Raw genomic sequence first — 19,933 nt, forward strand, 5'->3', positions numbered from 1 at the left:
CAAAAAAAAAAAAACATAATACAAATTGTTTTCTGTAAAATAACGTTGCATTTGGTCAAACACCATTTCTTCCAAAAGTTGGCTAAGTACCGGCAACAGGCGGATTCGTTGGATGTTTGAACCATTTAAGGGTGCTTTACTATTCTTGGGCAGCGGAATGAGCTTTGGCTCACTCCAGGGCATACCGTCTTCTAGGTTTAAATTGAAGATCTAGCAAACAGGAGTGGCAATGTATTGCGCTAACAACCTCAGCAATTTACCATCCAGGTCATCAGTACCAGGTGACTTGTCCTTACTTATAGATAGCAAAAAAAAAAAAAATAATAAAATAAATATTTAAATATAAATATAATCAACTCTTCCACACCTCTAAACTAGTGCTAGTCTTTCATTATTTGGTCCGATATGCATGAATATGAAGGCTCGGTGTTTCCATGTCATGCCTATTTTTGCAAATCTTGTCAACAATAAAATGTATTAAAATGGTTGGCAATATCAAAGGGTGTCACAAACAAGCCATCTGCCTCAATGAAGGCCTAGAACTTCATTTAAGGTACTCCAGAGATCATCCTTATCTTTGTTCCATAGTATAGTTTATTTTTGTTTAGTTAGGTGTTCTCAATTTACTGTATGTTTGCCAATTTTCTGTGTTGTCAGACTTATTTCCCTTTGCTTCATCCCCCTCAGCCATACAGCTTTTCAATTCATAATCTATCCATGGGGATTTGGCAGTTCTAACAAGTTTCTTGATGGGCACATGCCAACCAGCAACCGGAAGATGCAATTTCATTACATTTACATTTTAGTCATTTAGCAGACGCTCTTATCCAGAGCGACTTACAGTAGTGAATGCATACATTTCATACAATTTTTTCTCCGTACTGGTCCCCCGTGGGAATCGAACCCACAACCCTGGCATTGCAAACACCATGCTCTACCAACTGATCATTCATAAAATGCTTCAAGTGTGGCATCAGGTTGTACACAATTTTAGATCCAGTCTTTGGTTTCTCTAGATATGGCCGTTATATTATGATCAATAGATCCAAATGGGTGTGGATACCGCATTAGTAAAGACGTGGTCATTACACATGGATGATTTTGTCCTTTTCGGTTTGTAAATACCCTGGTAGGTTGACTGATAACCAATGCCTGCAATCTGGTTCAGGTTACAGCTTATTTTTGAGTGGAGAGCTTTCTAAACAACCAGACAATATTTAGGTCACTCAGAAAACATACCTCTGTTCATATCACATACATTATCGAGCAATTGTGTTTTACAAATTAAGGAATTGGCCTTTAATTTGACAATTTTCAACGTGGTATCAGATACTGAATACCAAGTTAAATTGTCAAATTAAAGGCCAACTCCTTAATTTGAAAAACACCACAATGGTAGACCCTTGGTTTCAGAAGGATGTCACAAGTTTATAAATGGCTCATGAGCCTAGTTCATATGACTAACCACATCATAAACTAAAATATAAAGTCGTTTTACGCAACAACAACAAAAACTAGGCTTAATGTTCTGCTTCAAAATATGGTACGCTATCAACAACACTATCAAGAGATTAGTATCCTAGCAATGATTAATAGTGCTTTCTTCATATGTCCAAATACTGACATTTAGCGCTCAGTCTATGAGAATAGGCTTTAGGTGAGGCAGAGGACCCTGTAGCCATATTACTTCCACATCATCTCTCAGCCTAACAGGAATTGAGCCCCACAGTGGTGTCATAATCCCCATAAAACCTAGCGGTCAAGCAGGGAAATGGTTCCAATCACTTTTCCCCATAGGGGATTTTAGAAACACTTAAAATAAGGGTTGTTTCTCGTGTAGGCTTACCCTGGAGTGACGTTTTGAAAACCGTGTAAAAATGGATCAATATAGTCCACTCCATTTACTCCGATTCGAAAAATACTAGTTACCATCAAAGTAAACATCATGGAAAACAACAAATCCCTGCAAGCTCCTACATATCATCTCTAGCTGACACCTTTGCTAACAGGTAGTGTAAATTTAACTTGCGCAAGACCCTTCACAGAATTGTCAATTTAAAATAAATTTTGCCAATTTATTCATTACTACACTTACCTAACATTAGATAATAAATCCAGAGATTCTTACCTTTGCATCAATACGGCAGTCTCGTCCAGATCAACATCTGTAGTTCTTTATGATAGCCAAATCAGCAATTCATTTTTGAAAGTCCAAGAATGCCACCTTTCCAATAAGTCGGTTCATCAAATGTCTGTCCTGCTAGATCTGCCCCAGGTCAACTATAAGTGCTGCTATTGTGAAGTGGAAACGTTTAGGAGCAACAAATGGCTCAGCCACGAAGTGTTAGGCCACACAAACTCACAGAACGGAACAGCCGAGTGCTGAAGCACGTAAAAATAGTCTGTCCTTGGTTGCAACACTCACTACAGAGTTCCAAACTGCCTCTGAAAGCCACGTCAGCACAATAACTGTTCGTCGGGAGCTTCACGAAATGGGTTTCCATGGTCGAGCAGCCACACACAAGCCTAAGAACACCATGAGCAATGCCAAGCGCCGGCTGCAGTGGTGTAAAGCTCCCTGCCATTGGAGCAGTGGAAACCCGTTCTCTGGAGTGATGAATCACACTTCACCATCTGGCAGTCCGACTGACTAATCTGGATTTGGCAGATGTCTGGAGCACGCTACCTGCCCCAATGCATAGTGCCAACTGTACAGTTTGGTAGAGGAGGAATAATGGGGCTGTTTTTCATGGTTCAGGCCCCTTAGTTCCAGTGAAGGGAAATCTGAACGCTACAGCAGTTATATTCTAGATGATTCTGTGCTTCCAAATGGGTGGCAACAATTTGGCGAAGGCCCTTTCCTGTTTCTGCATGACAACGCCACGGAGCACAAAGCGAGGTCCATACAAAAATGGTTAGTCAAGATTGGTGTGGAAGAATTTGACTGGGCTGCACAGAGCCTTGACCTCAACCCCATCAAACACCTACGGGATGAATTGGAACGCCGACTGCGAGCCAAGCCTAAATCGCCCAACATCAGTGCCTGACCTAAATAATACTTGTGGTTGAATAGAACCAAGTCCCTGCAGCAAATGTCCCAACATCTAGGGGAAAGCCTTCCCAGAAGAGTAGAGGCTGTTATAGCAGTAAAGCGTGGACCAACTCCATATTAAACACACATCATTTTACAATGATATGTTTGACGAGCAGGTGTCCACATACTTTTGGTCAAATAGTGTATATAGCAACATCTCCATTCCTATCTTTCCTGTACATGCTATAACCATGTATAGCTACATCATCATCACAGAATTAAGTGTGATTCAGAGATGGCAAATATGAATGTTTCCTGATGTTACCAAGTTGTCAATTTCATGAACCATGTTTCTCAGGCTACATATGTTAATATTGGCTATGTTTTGTCCTTTTCTGGGTTGCTTATTTGTTTTTAGTGCTATTATGAGGCTGATATGTCAGTGACATTTACATTGGAGCCAATGACAGTGAGTGGGCTCTTCAGACAGTTTCAGTGCAAACAGTGGAATTCAATTCTATGGGCATATTATTGCTACAAGCTATATAAAAAAACAATAAATTACTGGGAGTTCATGTATCGAGTGTGCAACTTTGTTTTTATAGCTTGTTTTATAGCTTATTCGCCGCTGGTCAGCACCTCTACATAATTATCTGGGTGTGCACTAGCTGACGTTATTTTTTTTAATTATTATTATTATTATTATTATTATTATTATTATTATTATTATTATTATTATTATTATTATTATTATTATTATTATTATTATTATTATTGACAATACCCTCAGAGCTAACAGTTAAAAGGAACCGATTACATGACTGTCAGATCTAAAAACATATCCATTCAGAGACAGGCAGACTTTTTTAAAACCACGTCTCAGTAATTATCTAAATCTCTGCATTGGTTAGAGAAGCCAGAATTATAATAACATTTGAAATCAAGCTTCTGACATTCACATTAATCATTCCAAGGACACAGCTGCGGGATATCAGATCAGATGAAGTCTCGAACACAAAAATGCTATGATCAGTAGATAACCCTCTATATGAAATAGCAATGGGGTTGGCTTGAAATTGTATACATACAGTACAAGATGGCTTAGAACTGTGCCATTTGGTCTATGACTCGAACGAGGATTAATACAAGACTCAATAAGGGTTAACTGTTGTGGGCAAGAACTGATATCCCATCACTTTAGTAAAAGTACACAAGGTGCACAAGCATTAATACTGTATGTAGCAATATGACAGTGGCATTCCCAGGTTTTTAGGTGATCCCGTCAATGACGTGTTGTATGTGCTGGTACAGTGGACTTGCTCCTCCTCACCTTGGAGTGGATTCGTGAGGAAACTGCACACTGTTGGCATACACCTCCATAATCTGCACGATGTTGGGGTGTGTGGCACACATCATGTGAAGCCGCACCTGAATCATCACGGACAGAACAAAGAGTTAAAACACGCCTGGTGACACTGCCCACGTCTGGCTAGGCAGAGGCAGACAGTCTTTCACGATTGATACACACAAACAGAACAGATAACCATCGGCAAAACTACAGAGACACTTTTTTTTCTCAGCATTCCTTGCAGAAAGAGATCGGCCAAGTAGCCCTTCAGAGCTGACAAGGGCACGTTGTACTGATGGGACGCTCTGCTGCTGTGATGGGGACAGCTCGTTTCAACTGCACCTCACACAGCTGGACAACTGCAGGTAGCCGAGGTGCAGTGTTGGGGAAGCTACTCTGAAAATATATAGTTTACCAAGATTCCAATTACTTCACACTGGAAGAAGCTACACTAAAGCTATCCTTAAGAAACATATTTTATTTAACTAAAGTTGATTTGAAAAAGTATTTCCCTACATCCAAACAACTTTGTGAAAAATTACGATATCCGATTTGAGTTATGTCAGATGGCAAATTGCAAGAACAGCTCACTCTGGAGTCACTATGTTTCAAGTAGGGATGGGCGGTATCCAGATGTTCATACAGTCTCTGTACCATATATAGTATACGGTATTATCGAATGTGCACACAAGGGGCGCATTTATTTATTTTTTTAAACAATATGACATTTTTGGAGGGGATGACGACGCACAAAATTATTTTGCAACAGGGATCTTGATCCAGGAGAGGACTGAATGTCTCTGCTGTAACAAAGAATCTTAACACCTAGCCACTTGGCTAGCAAGTTAGAAAACCAAAGGCATAGCTGGAGCCCTGAGCTGAATATAATTTGACACATCTTAGATATCTTACAGCTATACTTAACGTATAGTTCTAAGCAGTAGCATAGCATACACCCCAGCAGGGGTATCCCCTACCCAAAAAATACCACGGTATTTCGAAATACCCAGGTGTATGGTATAGTCGACCAAGCCTAGTTTTCATGTGAGAATAAGACATGTCTGATGCAGAATTTTTTTTATTTTTATCAGGAACAGTCTTGTCTACTTCAACCATATTGTATTTAAGCAAAAAATTTAGTATGTAGTTCCAGTAGTTAGCTACAACACTACAAAAAAAGTAATTAACTACTGAAAACACGAACAAGTTCTGAATTTAGTTCAACTACCACCAGACTACAGCAGAAAGGAATTAAATTACTCGCTGAAACGCCTGTAGTTCACTACTCTGCCGAGGTTCTTTATCTAATAGTAAGTAGAGGGCTGGTGATGACATTTAGTGGCTGAGTGACAATTGAGTGCAAGGGAGCAGAATGTTCAGTTCTTTTCAAAACTGGTTGAATGGCTATATTTACCATGTAGGCACCTGCAACTTACCACATGTGAGAAATGACACAGTAAACAAGAACTTAACTTAGTCAAGGCCATCATTTACTTTGAAGTAAAAAAAGTATTGTAATTCCTGTTTTAATGTTGGTCCTGTAGAGTTGTGATTTTTTTTTAAATGTATTATTTAAGAAACAGTGTTTCATGCAAGGGTGCCACAATATTGGACTGCATCTTATGTCCCAAATTAAACCCTATATAGTGCACTATATTATTTATACACTAAATTTGTGCACTTTATAGGGAATAGGATGCCATTTGGGATGTAAACCAAGACAACACAGCAGACTCAACACTGACAAAACAGAAGAAACATAACAGTGCAGATGACACACAGACAAGGACAACGCGAACAAAAGACGATCATAAAACCAAAACAATGGTTCAAACCTCATTTCTGGCCTTGGGACGATCAATGAGGATCTTCAAGGCCAATCGTTCCTGAGTCGACTTCTTAACACAAACTCTATGGAGGAAGACAAAAATGTCATTAAGAAATCAGACAATATAACAATAGTGAGCCAGCTTTTCATGGAGATAATTACGGCTGCACAAGTTAGCTAATTTTAATATCGCAAGAGGCGGCAAAAAAATGACATTGAAAATGTAAGAATGGTCCCGAGAAATCCAACCAACACTTTGGTTCCTACCATGTTATAACTTCTACTGTACCTGGCCTTTTCATTAGTTGTCATGCCAAAGACCACCAATCATGAATTGGAATACACATTTCATTTCTATGATCCCAACAGTTCACCAAAGTGTTTCATCTAAATAAAAATTGCAAAATCAAAAAAACTTTATTTTTAAAATGCATTATTACATAATTTGCAGCCCTAGAGCTAATTAGTGAAGGGGAATAAAACATGTAAAAATGTTTTTAAAAAAGTATAAATAGAGTCAGGATATTATTGAAAACATATTGTATCATTTTGACAATATCGTATTAAAATCCAGCATTTCTCCTCCATAGCTTGTTCTCCAGCAGGGAGCCAATTTGTTTTCAGCACTTTTATTTCCATGACTATCAAAACTTAATTTCTCATTGCTCTCCCTTGTCCCTCTGCAGCAGCAATATGTTCAGAAGAACAAATCACAAAAATCAGTGTCAAAATACAATACAAAAGAATCGTAACAGCAGCAATACATATCGGCACCAAACTACCGAGATAATATCGTATTGTGAGGTCCCTGGCAATTCCCAGCCCTAGCGCTAATGGTGGTCCACGCCGTTATTAGGTTAAATAAGAGTAGGCTTAATACCAGTACAAGCCTCTCACTGAGGACAAACATTCAATCCAAACCATAACCTCTGCTCCTAAACTCAGATTACACTAAGAATAAAACATAGCAGAATGTTCCTCCAGGATAGGCTTCGACCAAAGTTCAACAGGGGGAGTGAAATTCCTGATGCATCAGAAAGAGTATGAGAGGAGGAGAAGAACAGAGTAATGGGAACAAGAAATGGGAAGGAGAGAGCAAAGACAGACTAGTAATACCTACAGTATCTAGCTATAGGTAGCTAGAAACAGAAAGCAATGAGTCTCCATTCTGAATCAATTACTAAGGTTTTACGGCAAGCAAGAGCTTGTGTTCATTGTGTGTCAGTAGACCATGACGAACGGTGAGCCGCTGAGGACTTAAGGCTCAGACATACCAATAGCGTTTGCTGGCAGAGAGTAATTAACACCTCTGAAAGTAATTTGCGAACAGAGTGCACACCGATTTTACATGTAGAATCACATAAATTGTGGGAAGTCATACGTCTACAGTAGGTGGTCCCTAAAACACAGTGCACTGAATTATCAGCAGACGAATACTAAATCCACATTAGGTGCACTGTGTGTGTGCCTTAAGACCATGACAAAAAGGCGAACCACCCAGGACTGAGACCATTACAAACAGTAACCCTAACCCAGTACTTTGAAATCTGTTGGAGTCTGAGTCAAATTCCAGCTGTTCCAAAGATAAGGCCAATCATATCAAGCAAGGCCTAGGTAACAATTGACTCTCTCAGGAAGAACTGAAGGGTGTACTATGAAGCTGGAGGAAGAAGAGTTAGCGAGCTAACTTCGGTCAATTCCATGTTCAACTCAAAATAACAGTTGACACGAAGGTGGCTCACCTTTTAGCCAGGTAAATTTCCATGGCAACACCACCAGCTCTAACCTACTCCGGGGCAGGCTAGCTCCACTTTATCCTGACTGAAGTTTGAGCAGTGAGTTGAGGACCAATCAAATTAGATTCCCCTCACTCTTCAGATCATATTTTTGGAAGATCACGGATTAAATTAACATTTTAAAAATAGTCAAATACACTACCATTCAAAAGTTTGCGGTCACTTAAAAATAAAACAGGCCTTCTTTAGACTAGTTGAGTATCTGGAGCATCAGCATTTGTGGTTTCGATTACAGGCTCAAAATGGCCAGAAACAAAGAACTTTCTTCTGAAACTCGTCAGTCTATACTTGTTCTGAGAAATGAAGGCTATTCCATGCAAGAAATATCCAAGAAACTGAAGATCTCGTACAACGCTGTGTACTACTCCTTTCACAGAACAGCACAAACTGGCTCTGACCAGAATAGAAAGGTGTAGGAGGCCCCGGTGCACAACTGAGCAAGAGGACAAGTATATTAGTGTCTAGTTTGACACAGACGCCTCAAGTTCAATAGTCATTTACAACATTAACAATGTCTACACTGTATTTCTGATCAATTTGATGTTATTTTAATGGACAATATATATATATATATATATATATATATATAGTTTTTCTTTCAAAAACAAGGACATTTCTAAGTGATCGGTAGTGTATATTGCTAGTAGGCTGTACATGCGCCAAAGCTACAGTATTTTTCCTTCATTGCTTGTGCTCCATATTCTTTTTAAAGAGTGAGCCAATTTGTTTTCAGCGCTTTTATTTCCATGACTGATCAGAATTTGTTCTCATGGCTCTCGTCCCTCTGCAGCAGACCTACAGTATGGTGAAGTAATACGTTTGGAACATCAAATCGCAATGCATTTGGAATCATGAGAATCGCAATAAGTATGGCGATATCGTGACATTCCCAATACGTCACACTACACATTAAGTAATGACAGGATGCACTTGAAACATCACACGTGGTAAAACTTTACTTTTATGTCTTCATTTAATTATTTTAGCCATAGGAGTGGGGAAAGGGGACCTGTGCATTGATTAGCACATCAAAGACTAGATTAACAAATTGATTCATAAAAAGAACGACAGCACTTCTAGTAGCCCATTCCCCACTGAATTTGCAAGATAACCTTTCATTTTCAGCAACAAAAAAAATGAAAATATGGCACTGATGGATTGCCGTTTCAGCATGGTCAGAGTTTGCCCATGGATTGCGGTTTCAGCATGAAGAGTTTGGCGTTCAGCTACCCACGCTCGACACGAACGCGCAGTTACAAGCTGGCTTGAGTTAATAGCGGGTACATGATAAATGCACATATCCGTAACATGGATGAAGCCGGAGGTGAAATGTAAAGCAAACTGAAGCTGGCTAGCTTTAGAAAATCCTGAAAAGATCTAGCTGGCATCGTAGTATACCCCTCTGATGCGAGCAGCATGGCCAAAGATGAATCAAGAAAGTGTAAGACAGCCTTTGAGGTGAAGGCAATTCAACACAAGTCCAATTCCCTAAACATGAGAATGTTGGAGGAACTTCCCTCCACAGCTGACGAGGTGAATCCCAAACACATTGACACTAATACCCCGTCCAGAGATGACACATTGCCACACCGACCGGGTCAATGGGGTGAGAGGGTGCTGGTGCTGCCAGGGCAGGCGCCACTGTAAACACACTGAGTAATACTACCTTTAACAAGTGTAGGTGACACCACCATCTCCAATCCAGCCTAAGATCACTGGACTCTTCTGGAGGACAACTGTTGAACCTCATCTGGGTTTATGCAACCATATTTATGCATCTCCTACATTGCACAAATGAGTTGGCTACGGCAAAGGGAACACTTCAATAGGGCAAACTATGAGAGAACAACGCTCACCTAACAGGTCCACTGATCCCAGCCCCGAGCTTCTGTGTCCAGTTGATGTTGTACTCCTCCAAGATGGAGGTTTCCTAAGAGAGGGAAAAAGTCAAGAATGCATCTGGGTCAATTACATGTACCTTTAAACGATAAATAGCTATAATTAGAAATGTATTTTTTACTTTCAAGGCCTCCAATCAGTCAGTGTGCAGGGGTACAGGCTAGTTGAGGTAATCTGTAGACGTAGGTGGGGCAAAGTGACTATGCATAAGTAACAAAAAAACAGCGAGTAGCAGCAGTGTACAAAAGGGAGGGGAGCGGGGTCAATGTAAATTGTCCGGTGGCGATTTTTATGAATTGCACAGAGGTCTAAAGGCTTGGGGGTAGAAGCTGTTGATGAGCCTTTTGGTCCTAGACTTGGCGCTCCGGTACCGCTTGCCGTGCAGTAGCAGAGAAAACAGTCTATGACTTGGGTGACTGGTGTCTGACAATTTTAATGGGCTTTCCTCTGACACTGCCTATTATATAGATCCTGGATGGCAGGAAGCTTGGCCCCAGTGATGTACTGGGCCGTACAAACTACCCTCTGTAGCACCTTGCAGTCAGATGCCAAGCGGTTGTAGGTGATGCAACAGGTCAAGATGCTCTCGATGGTGCAGCTGTAGAATTTTTTGAGGATCTGAAGACCCATGCCAAATCTTTTCAGTCTCTTGAAGGGGAAAACGTGTTGTCGTGCCCTCTTAACAACTGTCTTGGTATGTTTGGACCATGATAGTTCATTGGTGATGTGGACACCAAGGAACTTGAACACTTGACCCACTCTACTCCAGCCCCATCAATGTTAATGGGGACCTATTCGGCCCACCATTTCCTGTAGTCCACGATCAGCTCCTTTGTCTTGCTCACATTTTGGGAGAGGTTGTTGTCCTGGCACCACACTGCCAGTTCTCTGACCTCCTCCCTATAGGCCGTCTCATCGTTTTCGGTGATCAGGCCTACCACTGTTGTGTCATCAGCAAACTTAATGATTGTGTTGGAGTCGTGTCTAGCCATGCAGTCGTGGGTGAACAGGGAATACAGGAGGGGACTAAGTACACAACTCTGAGGGGCCCCAGTGTTAAGGATCAGCAGACGTGTTGTTGCCTACTCTTACCACCTGGGGGCGACCAGTCAGGAAGTCCAGGATCCAGTTGCAGAGGGAGGTGTTTAGTCCCAGAGTCCTTAGCTTAGTGATGAGCTTTGTTGGCACTACAGTGTTGAAGTCAACGAACAGCATTCTCACATAGGTGTTCCTTTTTTCCAGGTGGGAAAGGGCAGTGTGGAGTGCGATTGAGATTGCGTCATCTGTGGAACTGTTGGGGCGGTATGTGAATTGGAGAGGGTCTAGGGTGTCCGGGAGGATACTGTTGATGTGAGCCATGACCAGCCTTTCAAAGCACTTCATGGCTACCAACGTGAGTGCTACGGGGCGGTAGTCATTTAGGCAGGTTACCTTAGTACCTGTGCCCAAGGAAGCTATGGTGGTCTGTTTGAAACATGTAGGTATTACAGAGTCGGTCAGGGAGAGGTTGAAAATGACAGTGAAAACACTTGCCAGGTTGGTCCGCGCATGCTTTGAGTTACATTCTGGTAATCCATCTGGCCCAGCGGCTGACTCTGTACCGGTGCCCCATGTATATAGCCTCGTTATTGATATTCTTATGGTGTTACTTTTTATTATTACTTTTTATTTTAGCCTACTTCGTAAATATTTTCTTCTTTAACTGCACTGTTGTAAGTAAGCATTTCACAGTGAAGTCTAAACTTGTTGTAGTCGGCACATGTGGCAAATAAAGTTTGATTTGATCAGTCCTGTATCTGGGAACATCTCACACAGAAAACATGTGTAGGCAGCAGCATCCCAGTTCACAGTTAATATTGTAAAATTCCTCTCTTTTGCTAAGTCAAGCTCCTGTTGTGTACACACTCATTGGCCATAATCGTAATGCATACCAATTACTCAAAGGCTTTTCTTGGACCAGAGATGACCCCTATCCAGTACCTCTGGGCTCTGGTCCAACCATTTATATCCTATGACTAGCAAGGGTGTATTTGGCAAGTAGCTAGGAAGAGTTGTTTACAAAAAAGCCTAAATGCTTAAGGTAAACTCCATAAGTGTCATTTAAAACCTTTCCTTTTCCTGTTCAGTCTAGTGGGCCAATCTGGTCCTTGGGCTTTTTGGCCCAGGCTGTGTTCCAATTCTCAGCGCTAGGCTATTCCAAAACAGCCAGCACCTCTCGTTGTCACTAGTAAACATTTGTAGTATTTCTATAATCTCTTAAAATCTGATTTTAAACCAAACCTTGAATCACACTGCTAACCTTAAAGACCAAATGTTTGTTTTCAAGAATTCTTACGACATAGCCAATTTTGATTTTGTGGCTGTTCAAATGGAAATCGACCCTCTCCCCCCCTGGGCCTCCTTCCATCCTTAGCACATTCTGACCGGCTACTTGGATCACATTTTATGGTTGATATGGATGCCCACTGACACACTAAGAGTAGCAGCCAAGAGCAGGGGCAACTAGGCCAGGCATCTGAGGGGCTGTCTGGGGATGATTATGGTTCCAGACAGAGACTGGCTGGATAACATTTAAGACAGACCTGGAGAGAGGGTTCACAAGGAGGTATATATCCTTAACACATAGGAGTGTTTCCTGCTAAAAGCATCTACTAAGCTAATTCAAGTATTCAATACCCTACTCACTTGAGCTTGAGGGTGCTTGATCGCTAGTTACACCGGATTCTGACCATGACACATTTCAGAGGTTGAATGTCACACTCATTCATCTATTCCAGAAAAAGGACCTCAACGTAAAAAGTACAAAAGGTTGTTCTGATATGTAGCAAATGAAAAAAACCCAAAGACGTTGATAGATAGGTCATGCGATTGCATATTCATGGTGATGTTAGCTAGAGTGTTATTTAACAAATTATAGGTTTAAACAGAAACCTACATATAGTGCCACAGTATGAGTCATAAAACCCATAAAACCTAGTGGTCAAACAGGGAAATGGTTCCAATACTTTTCCCACCATTAATTGTTCCCCATAGGGGATTTTAGAAACACAAAACCCAGCCCTTATTTTAAGTGTTTCTAAAATCCCAAATGGGAAAAACAATTGATGGGAAAATTATTGGAATAATTTCCCTGTTTGACCACTATGTTTTATGGGTATTATGACACCACCACTGTGGGGCTCTATAAACAACATCCAGCAGAGTTCTGACAACTTGGGGCACTAAATTGTGTTGCGGGGAAAACAGAAATTAGGCTAGTTTCATGTAACTAATACACATGGAAAGTGAACTCTTTCTTCGCTCTTACACGGAACCCAAAGCGGCTGCGCGCGTGCGCCATCGTGCATAAATGTATTTTGTCCCCCTACACCAAACGTGATCACAACATGCAGGTCAAAATATCAAAACAAACTCTGAACCAATGACATTAATTTGGGGACAGGTCGAAAAGCATTAAACATGTATGGCAATTTAGCTAGTTAGCTTGCACTTGCTAGCTAATTTGTCCTATTTAGCTAGCTTGCTGTTGCTAGCTAATTTGTCCTGGGATATAAACATTGAGTTGTTATTTTACCTGAAATGCACAAGGTCCTCTACTCTGACAATTATTCCACACAATTTTTTTATTTTACATTTATTTAACAAGTCAGTTAAGAACAAATTCTTATTTTCAATGACGGCCTAGTAACAGTGGGTTAACTGCCTTGTTCAGGGGCAGAACGACAGATTTGTACCTTGTCAGCTCGGGGATTCGATCTTGCAACCTTTCGGTTACTAGTCCAACGCTCTAACAACTAGGCTACGCTTCCGCCCCGGCTACGCTGCTGATCGGCCAACCGAATCGTTTCTAGTCATCTCTCCTCCTTCCAGGCTTTTTTATCTTTGAACTTATATGGTGATTGGCATCTACACTTTCATAGTATTACCACGACAACTGTCAAAACAGTTCGTCTTTCAATCACCCACGTGGGTATAACCAATGAGGAGATGGCACGTGGGTACCTGCTTCTATAAACCAATGAAGAGATGGGAGAGGCAGGACTTCCAGTGCGATCTGTGTCAGAAATAGATAGATCTATTTTAGACCTTGGCATCGCAGACGCTCGTTGGCGCACGAGCAGTGTGGGTGCAATAATTGAATAACATGGATTTCTAAATTTATTTTGCGATGCTTGCGCACGCGACGTGTCCGGTCTGGTCAGCATGTTACAAGACATAATAAGATTTCTCTTTTCCATTTTAAATGAGTAGATATGTGACATTTTACACATGAGACATTGCTTCTAAAATACAGTGTTAGGGAAGCTACTTTGAAAATAGTTTACCATGCTGCCAATTACTTTCCACTGAAAGAAGTATCATTAAATTAATACTTAAGAAAAAGGTAGTTTACTTAACTAAAGCTATTTTGGCTGTAGTGAACTACTTTCTCAAACTACTTCGTGACAAGTAGTATTTAAAATCTGAGGGGTCATACAATACAAATTGCAAGACAGGTCACTGTAGTCTGATGTTAACAGAATGTAATTTCTCATTAAAACAAACTATTTCAATTGAGAATTAGTCAGGTCTGATGAAGGGAAAGTAAATTCTTGCCTACTTAACTTTCTTTTTTGCAATAAGAAGTAGTGTAGATCCAGTAATTAGCTATACCGCTAGCTACAGGGCAAAAAAGTAATTGACTATTGAAAACACTTCCAAGATTTGAATTTAGTTAGTTAAACTACTGCCAAACTGCAAAATGTCTAATTACTTTACTGGGAAAAAAATTACTAAAACGCAATTCCACTGATTTTACTGAGTTACAGTTCATGAGGAAATCAGTCAATTTAAAATAAATGTATTAGGCCCTAATCTATGGATTTCACATGACTGGAAATACAGGTATGCATCTGTTGGTCACAGATACCTTACAAAACTGGCCCTCAGGATATCATCATGGTATTTTTGTGCATTAAAATTGCCATCGATAAAATGCATTTGTGTTCGTAGTTTATGTCTGCCCATACCATAACCCCATCATGGGACACTTCACAACGTTAACATCAGTCAATCACTCGCCCACACAACACCATACACGTGGACTGCGGTTGTGAGGCTGTTTGGACATACTGCCAAATTCTCTAAAACGACATTGGTAGAGAAATTCATATTTAATTATCTGGCAACAGCTCTGGTGGACATTCCTGCAGTCAGCATGCCAATTGCACACTCACTCAAGACATCTGTTGCATTGTGTGGTGTGACAAAACTGTGGCCTTTTATTGTCCCCAGCACAGGGTGCACCTGTGTAATGATCATGCTTTTTAATCAGCTTCTTGATATGCCACACCCATCAGGTGGGTGGATTATCTTGGCAAAGGAGAAATGCTCACCAACAGGGGTGTAAACAAATTTGTGCACCAAATTTGTGAAATAATATTTTTGTGCATATGGAAGATTTCTGAGATCTTTTATTTCTGCTCATGAAACCAACACTTGAAATGTTACCTTTACATTTTTGTTCAGTGTAGTTGAAGTATATGTACTTCACTACTCCAACACTGCTAAAATACGACAGTAACGTACCAAGAGGAACAAAATATTTACTCTAAAATCTAGGCAACTGACTTGTCTATGAAATACAATCCGACACTTAAGTCAAGTGACACTTATTTCAATGCATTATAAAAACATTAGCAGCACATCCAGCATACAAAACAGTTGCTCTATCTTCAAATTCACCCTTACCTTGATGAATATGTCTGCGTTGTTATCCTCCGACATGATGTTCCACTGTGATAGAAGAGTCCTAACTTTTGTTTTGGAGTTCTTTCCCAGTTTACAATCAAAACAAAGTGTGTTGACCTTTAACAGCGATTGTTAATGTTAAATAGCTAACGTTTTCCCTACCGGGTACAAGCTACTGGTGACAGGCCATGGATGACGCTTGATAGTCGGCCAAAAAGCCACAGTTGAATGCGTTTACTTCGGTAACCCAACTTGAAGACATCCAGCCGGGGCGAGATGCCTCATTCCAGCACTGCTACAGTGCCTCCAACTTTTTCAGATAGTCTTGACTTGGCTGTGGCGACCATGTAGAGCGACAAAGTCCTAATGGGTTGTCTGAAAAGTCGTAAGGTGGACGGGATCCAATAGGCAAACTCACCGCTTTTGGTAGGGCGCTGAGTGGGGGACAAAGAGTGGTGTATTTATAGCCATTGGGTGATATGATTGAGCACCTGGCTGGCTAGCTAGCTAGGAAGATAGCTACAGGACACTCGTCAAACACCGGTCAAATGAGCGGCTACTAGCTAATGTGGCTCTTCTGCACGGGTTTCGTTGTGTTGTAAAAGCCTGTAAAGTTGCTAACTAAACAGTCAAAACAAGCTTTGTTGAGAGACCGGGGATTTCGGGTGAAAATAAAGCGGCGGGGGAGGAGAAAACGGTACACCGAGTACCAAAACTCGTCGACGCTTGTTTAGTTAGCAAATTAATTAGTTAAAAGAGCATGGCTAGTTAGCAACCTAACCATCCTTGAAAAAGTAAATAGCCCTCCAGATTAGATATCGTTAAACACAATACATGATAAAGAATACTATTTTTAGCTGAACAGTAAGTGACTTAAATACACCAAGTGGCTAACTAAACAAGAACGGTGTATAACGAAAGCCTGATGAAAATGATATACATTTTAAGACATTACAATTCCAGATATTTCGGGAACGTCACCACTACAACATTCAGTATGAAAGTCAAGTATAGTTGCATTGAGTCCGGTTCACTTGTAATCCATTTCCCGACATTATTATGAAATCAGGCAGGAAAAAGCCTGGCATTTATTGGGCCTTGGGGTCCTTCTTGTTCAATGCGGGCAAATAGCAGAGAGGAAGAGGCCAAGCGAGAGGTTTTACTCCTCCCAAAATCTGTCCGAGAAAATAAGCCAAAGAAGTGACATATTTTTGAACGTCAACAAAAAATCTATATTGCTAATTTGCTACGTGAGGCTTTATTAATCGAATAGAAGTTTCGTGATGGTTAAGTTGTTACGACTGCACTGATAAAAGTGGACGCAAGTGGCATTTCGGCAACTTTGAAAAACAACTAAGTTGTGCCTGTTTTCATAGAGATAAATAGAGGACTCATCATGGATATAACCCGTGTTAGCCTGGACATTGCCATTAAGGGATTCCACCATTTTAAAGTACTCAATTGGGTGTGGATTTCTATGAGTTGGGAGCAATCAGCCAATGAAGAAGAACATTTACTACTTTAAAATTGAGAGCATCAATGGGGCTTCCCATTCTGTCATAGACACTATAATGACACAGATAAAGTTTAGTCCTCTATCTCTATGTCATGTTCACACCTGTATCTGCCCTCTCATTGGCTAGAATGGTCCCACCTGATCTTGCCTGCCATCCATCTTTGAGGACATGTATTTCCATTGTTAGAGCGGTAACTTGACTATCTTGTCACTATAATAGACAATCTTTGCACAAATATACACTACCAAAATCATGGGCATTAATATGGAGTTGGTCCCCCTCTTCGCTGATATAACATCCTCCACTCTTCAGGGGAGGCTTTCCACTAGATGTTGGAACACTGCTGCGGGGACTTGCTTCCATTCAGTCACAAGAGCATTAGTGATTTCAGGCAGTGATGTTGGGCGATAAGGCCAGGCTCCCAGTCGGCATTCCAATTCATTCCAAAGGTGTTTGACGGGGTTGAGGTCAGGGCTTTGTGCAGGCCAGTCAAGATCTTCCACACCAATCTCGACAAACCATTTCTGTATGGACCTCACTTTGTGCATGGGGGAATTGTCACGCTGAAACAGTAAAGGGCCTTCTCCAAACTGTTGCCACAAAGTTGGAGGCACAAAATCATCTAGAATGTCATTTTATGCTGTAGCGTTAAGATTTCCCTTCACTGGAACTAAGGGGCCCCAGACCTTTATTCCTCCTGCACCAAACTTTACAGTTGGTACTATGCATTCGGCAGGTACCATTTTAAATAGTAGAACTGGTGCAGCAGCACTCCACACACAATTACTGTCCAAGCCACCGTAATCATAACCATAGACATACAGTACCAGTAAAAAGTTTGGACAAACCTACTCATTCAAGGGTTTTTCTTTATTTTGTACTATTTTCTACATGTAGGAACCCAAAAAAATAACAACCTATCCCTCAACGTAACCAAAACTAAGGAGATGATTGTGGACTACAGGAAAAGGAGGACCGAGCACGCCCCCATTCTCATCGACAGGGCTGTAGTGCTTCAAGTTCCTTGGTGTCCACATCACCAACAAACTAGAATGGTCCAAACACACCAAGACAGTCGTGAAGAGGGCACGACAAAGCCTATTCCCCCTCAGGAAACTAAAAAGATTTGGTATGGGTCCTAAGATCCTCGAAAGGTTTCACAGCTGCAACATCGAGAGCATCCTGACTGGTTGCATCACTGCCTGGTACGGCAATTGCTCAGCCTCTGACCGCAAGGCACTACAGAGGGTAGTGCGTATGGCCCAGTACATCACTGGGGCTAAGCTGCTTGCCATCCAGGACCTCTACACCAGGCGTTGTCTGAGGAAGGCCTTAAAAATTGTCAAAGACCCCAGCCACCCCAGTCATAGAGTGTTCTCTCTACTACCGCATGGCAAGTAGTACCGGAGTGCCAAGTTTAGAACAAATAGGCTTCTCAACAGTTTTTACCCCCAAGCCATAAGACTCCTGAACAGGTAATCAAATGGCTACCCGGACTATTTGCACTAGGACAAAAAGGCTTCTCAACAGTTTCACCCCCAAGCCATGACTCCTGAACAGGTAATCACACGGCTACCCGGACTATTTGCACTGTGTGCCCCCCCAACCCCTCTTTTACGCTGCTGCTACTCTCTGTTTATCATATATGCATAGTCACTTTAACTATACATTCATGTACATACCACCTCAATTGGCCAGACCAACCAGTGCTCCCGCACATTGGCTAACCGGGCTGACTGAATTGTGTCCCGCCACCCCCTCTTTTACGCTACTCCTACTCTCTGTTCATCATATATGCATAGTCACTTTAACCATATATACATGTACATACTACCTCAATCAGCCTGACTAACCGGTGTCTGTATGTAGCCTCGCTACGTTTATAGCCTCACTACTGTTCTTTTCCACAGTCTTTTTACTGTTGTTTTGATTTCTTTACTTACCTATTGTTCACCTAATACCTTTTTTTGCACTTGACAAATAAACTTTGATTTGATTTGAAATCAAAATATATTTTATATTCTTCAAAGTAGCCACCCTTTGCCTTGATGACAGCTTTACACACTATTGGCATTCTCTCAACCAACTTCACCTGGAATGCTTTTCCAACAATCTTGAAGGAGTTCCCACATATACGGAGCATTTTTTGGCTGATTTTCCTTCACTCTGCAGTCCAACTCATCCTAAACCATCACAATTGGGTTGAGGTCGGGTGATTGTGGAGGCCAGGGCATCTGATACAGCACTCCATCATTCTCCTTCTTGGTCAAATAGCCCTTACACAGCCTTGAGGTGTGTTGGGTCATTGTCCTGCTGAAAAACAAATGATAGTCTCACTAAGCGCAAACCAGATGGGATGGTGTATCGCTGCAGAATGCTGTGGTGGCCATACTGGTTAAGTGTGCCTGGAATTCTAAATAAATCACAGACAGTGTCACCAGCAAAGCACCATCACACCTCCTCCTCCATGCTAATGTCCATTACTTGTGTTTCTTGGGCCAAGCAAGTCTCTTCCTATTATTGGTGTCATTTAGTAGTGATTTCTTTGCAGAAATTCAACCATGAAGGCCCGATTCACAGTCTCCTCTGAACAGTTGATGTTGAGATGTGTTTGTTACTTGAACTCTGTGAAGCATTTATCTGGGCTGCCATTTCTGAGGCTGGTAACTCTAAATGAACCTATCCTCTGCAGCAGAGGTAACTGCGTCTTCCTTTCCTGTGGCGGTCCTCAAGAGAGTCAGTTTCATCATAGTGCTTTATGTTTTTTTGTGACTGCACTTG

The 19,933-nt window shown here is 41.2% G+C and overlaps 1 protein-coding gene across 3 annotated transcripts in view; it reads right to left on the reverse strand.

The window, feature by feature from the left end:
- Positions 1-16,826, reverse strand: part of LOC115164960 (MAP kinase-activated protein kinase 5) — a 29,847-nt gene extending 13,021 nt beyond the window's left edge. For 2 of the 3 annotated variants that reach the window (XM_029717925.1, XM_029717924.1), the window contains exons 1-4: positions 15,636-16,824; positions 9,863-9,936; positions 6,218-6,293; positions 4,365-4,462 (exon numbers count right to left, since the gene is read on the reverse strand). In XM_029717925.1, the coding sequence (XP_029573785.1) occupies positions 4,365-4,462; positions 6,218-6,293; positions 9,863-9,936; positions 15,636-15,671 (284 nt within the window). In that variant the 5' untranslated portion in view covers positions 15,672-16,824. Of the gene's footprint in view, positions 1-4,364; positions 4,463-6,217; positions 6,294-9,862; positions 9,937-15,635 lie in introns of all 3 variants that reach the window. The other variant, XM_029717923.1, reaches the window with a different exon arrangement.
- Between the last annotated feature and the right edge of the window lie 3,107 nt (positions 16,827-19,933).

The sequence above is a fragment of the Salmo trutta genome, chromosome 27 (assembly GCF_901001165.1).
Source record: "Salmo trutta chromosome 27, fSalTru1.1, whole genome shotgun sequence".
Taxonomy (NCBI): Eukaryota; Metazoa; Chordata; class Actinopteri; order Salmoniformes; family Salmonidae; genus Salmo; species Salmo trutta.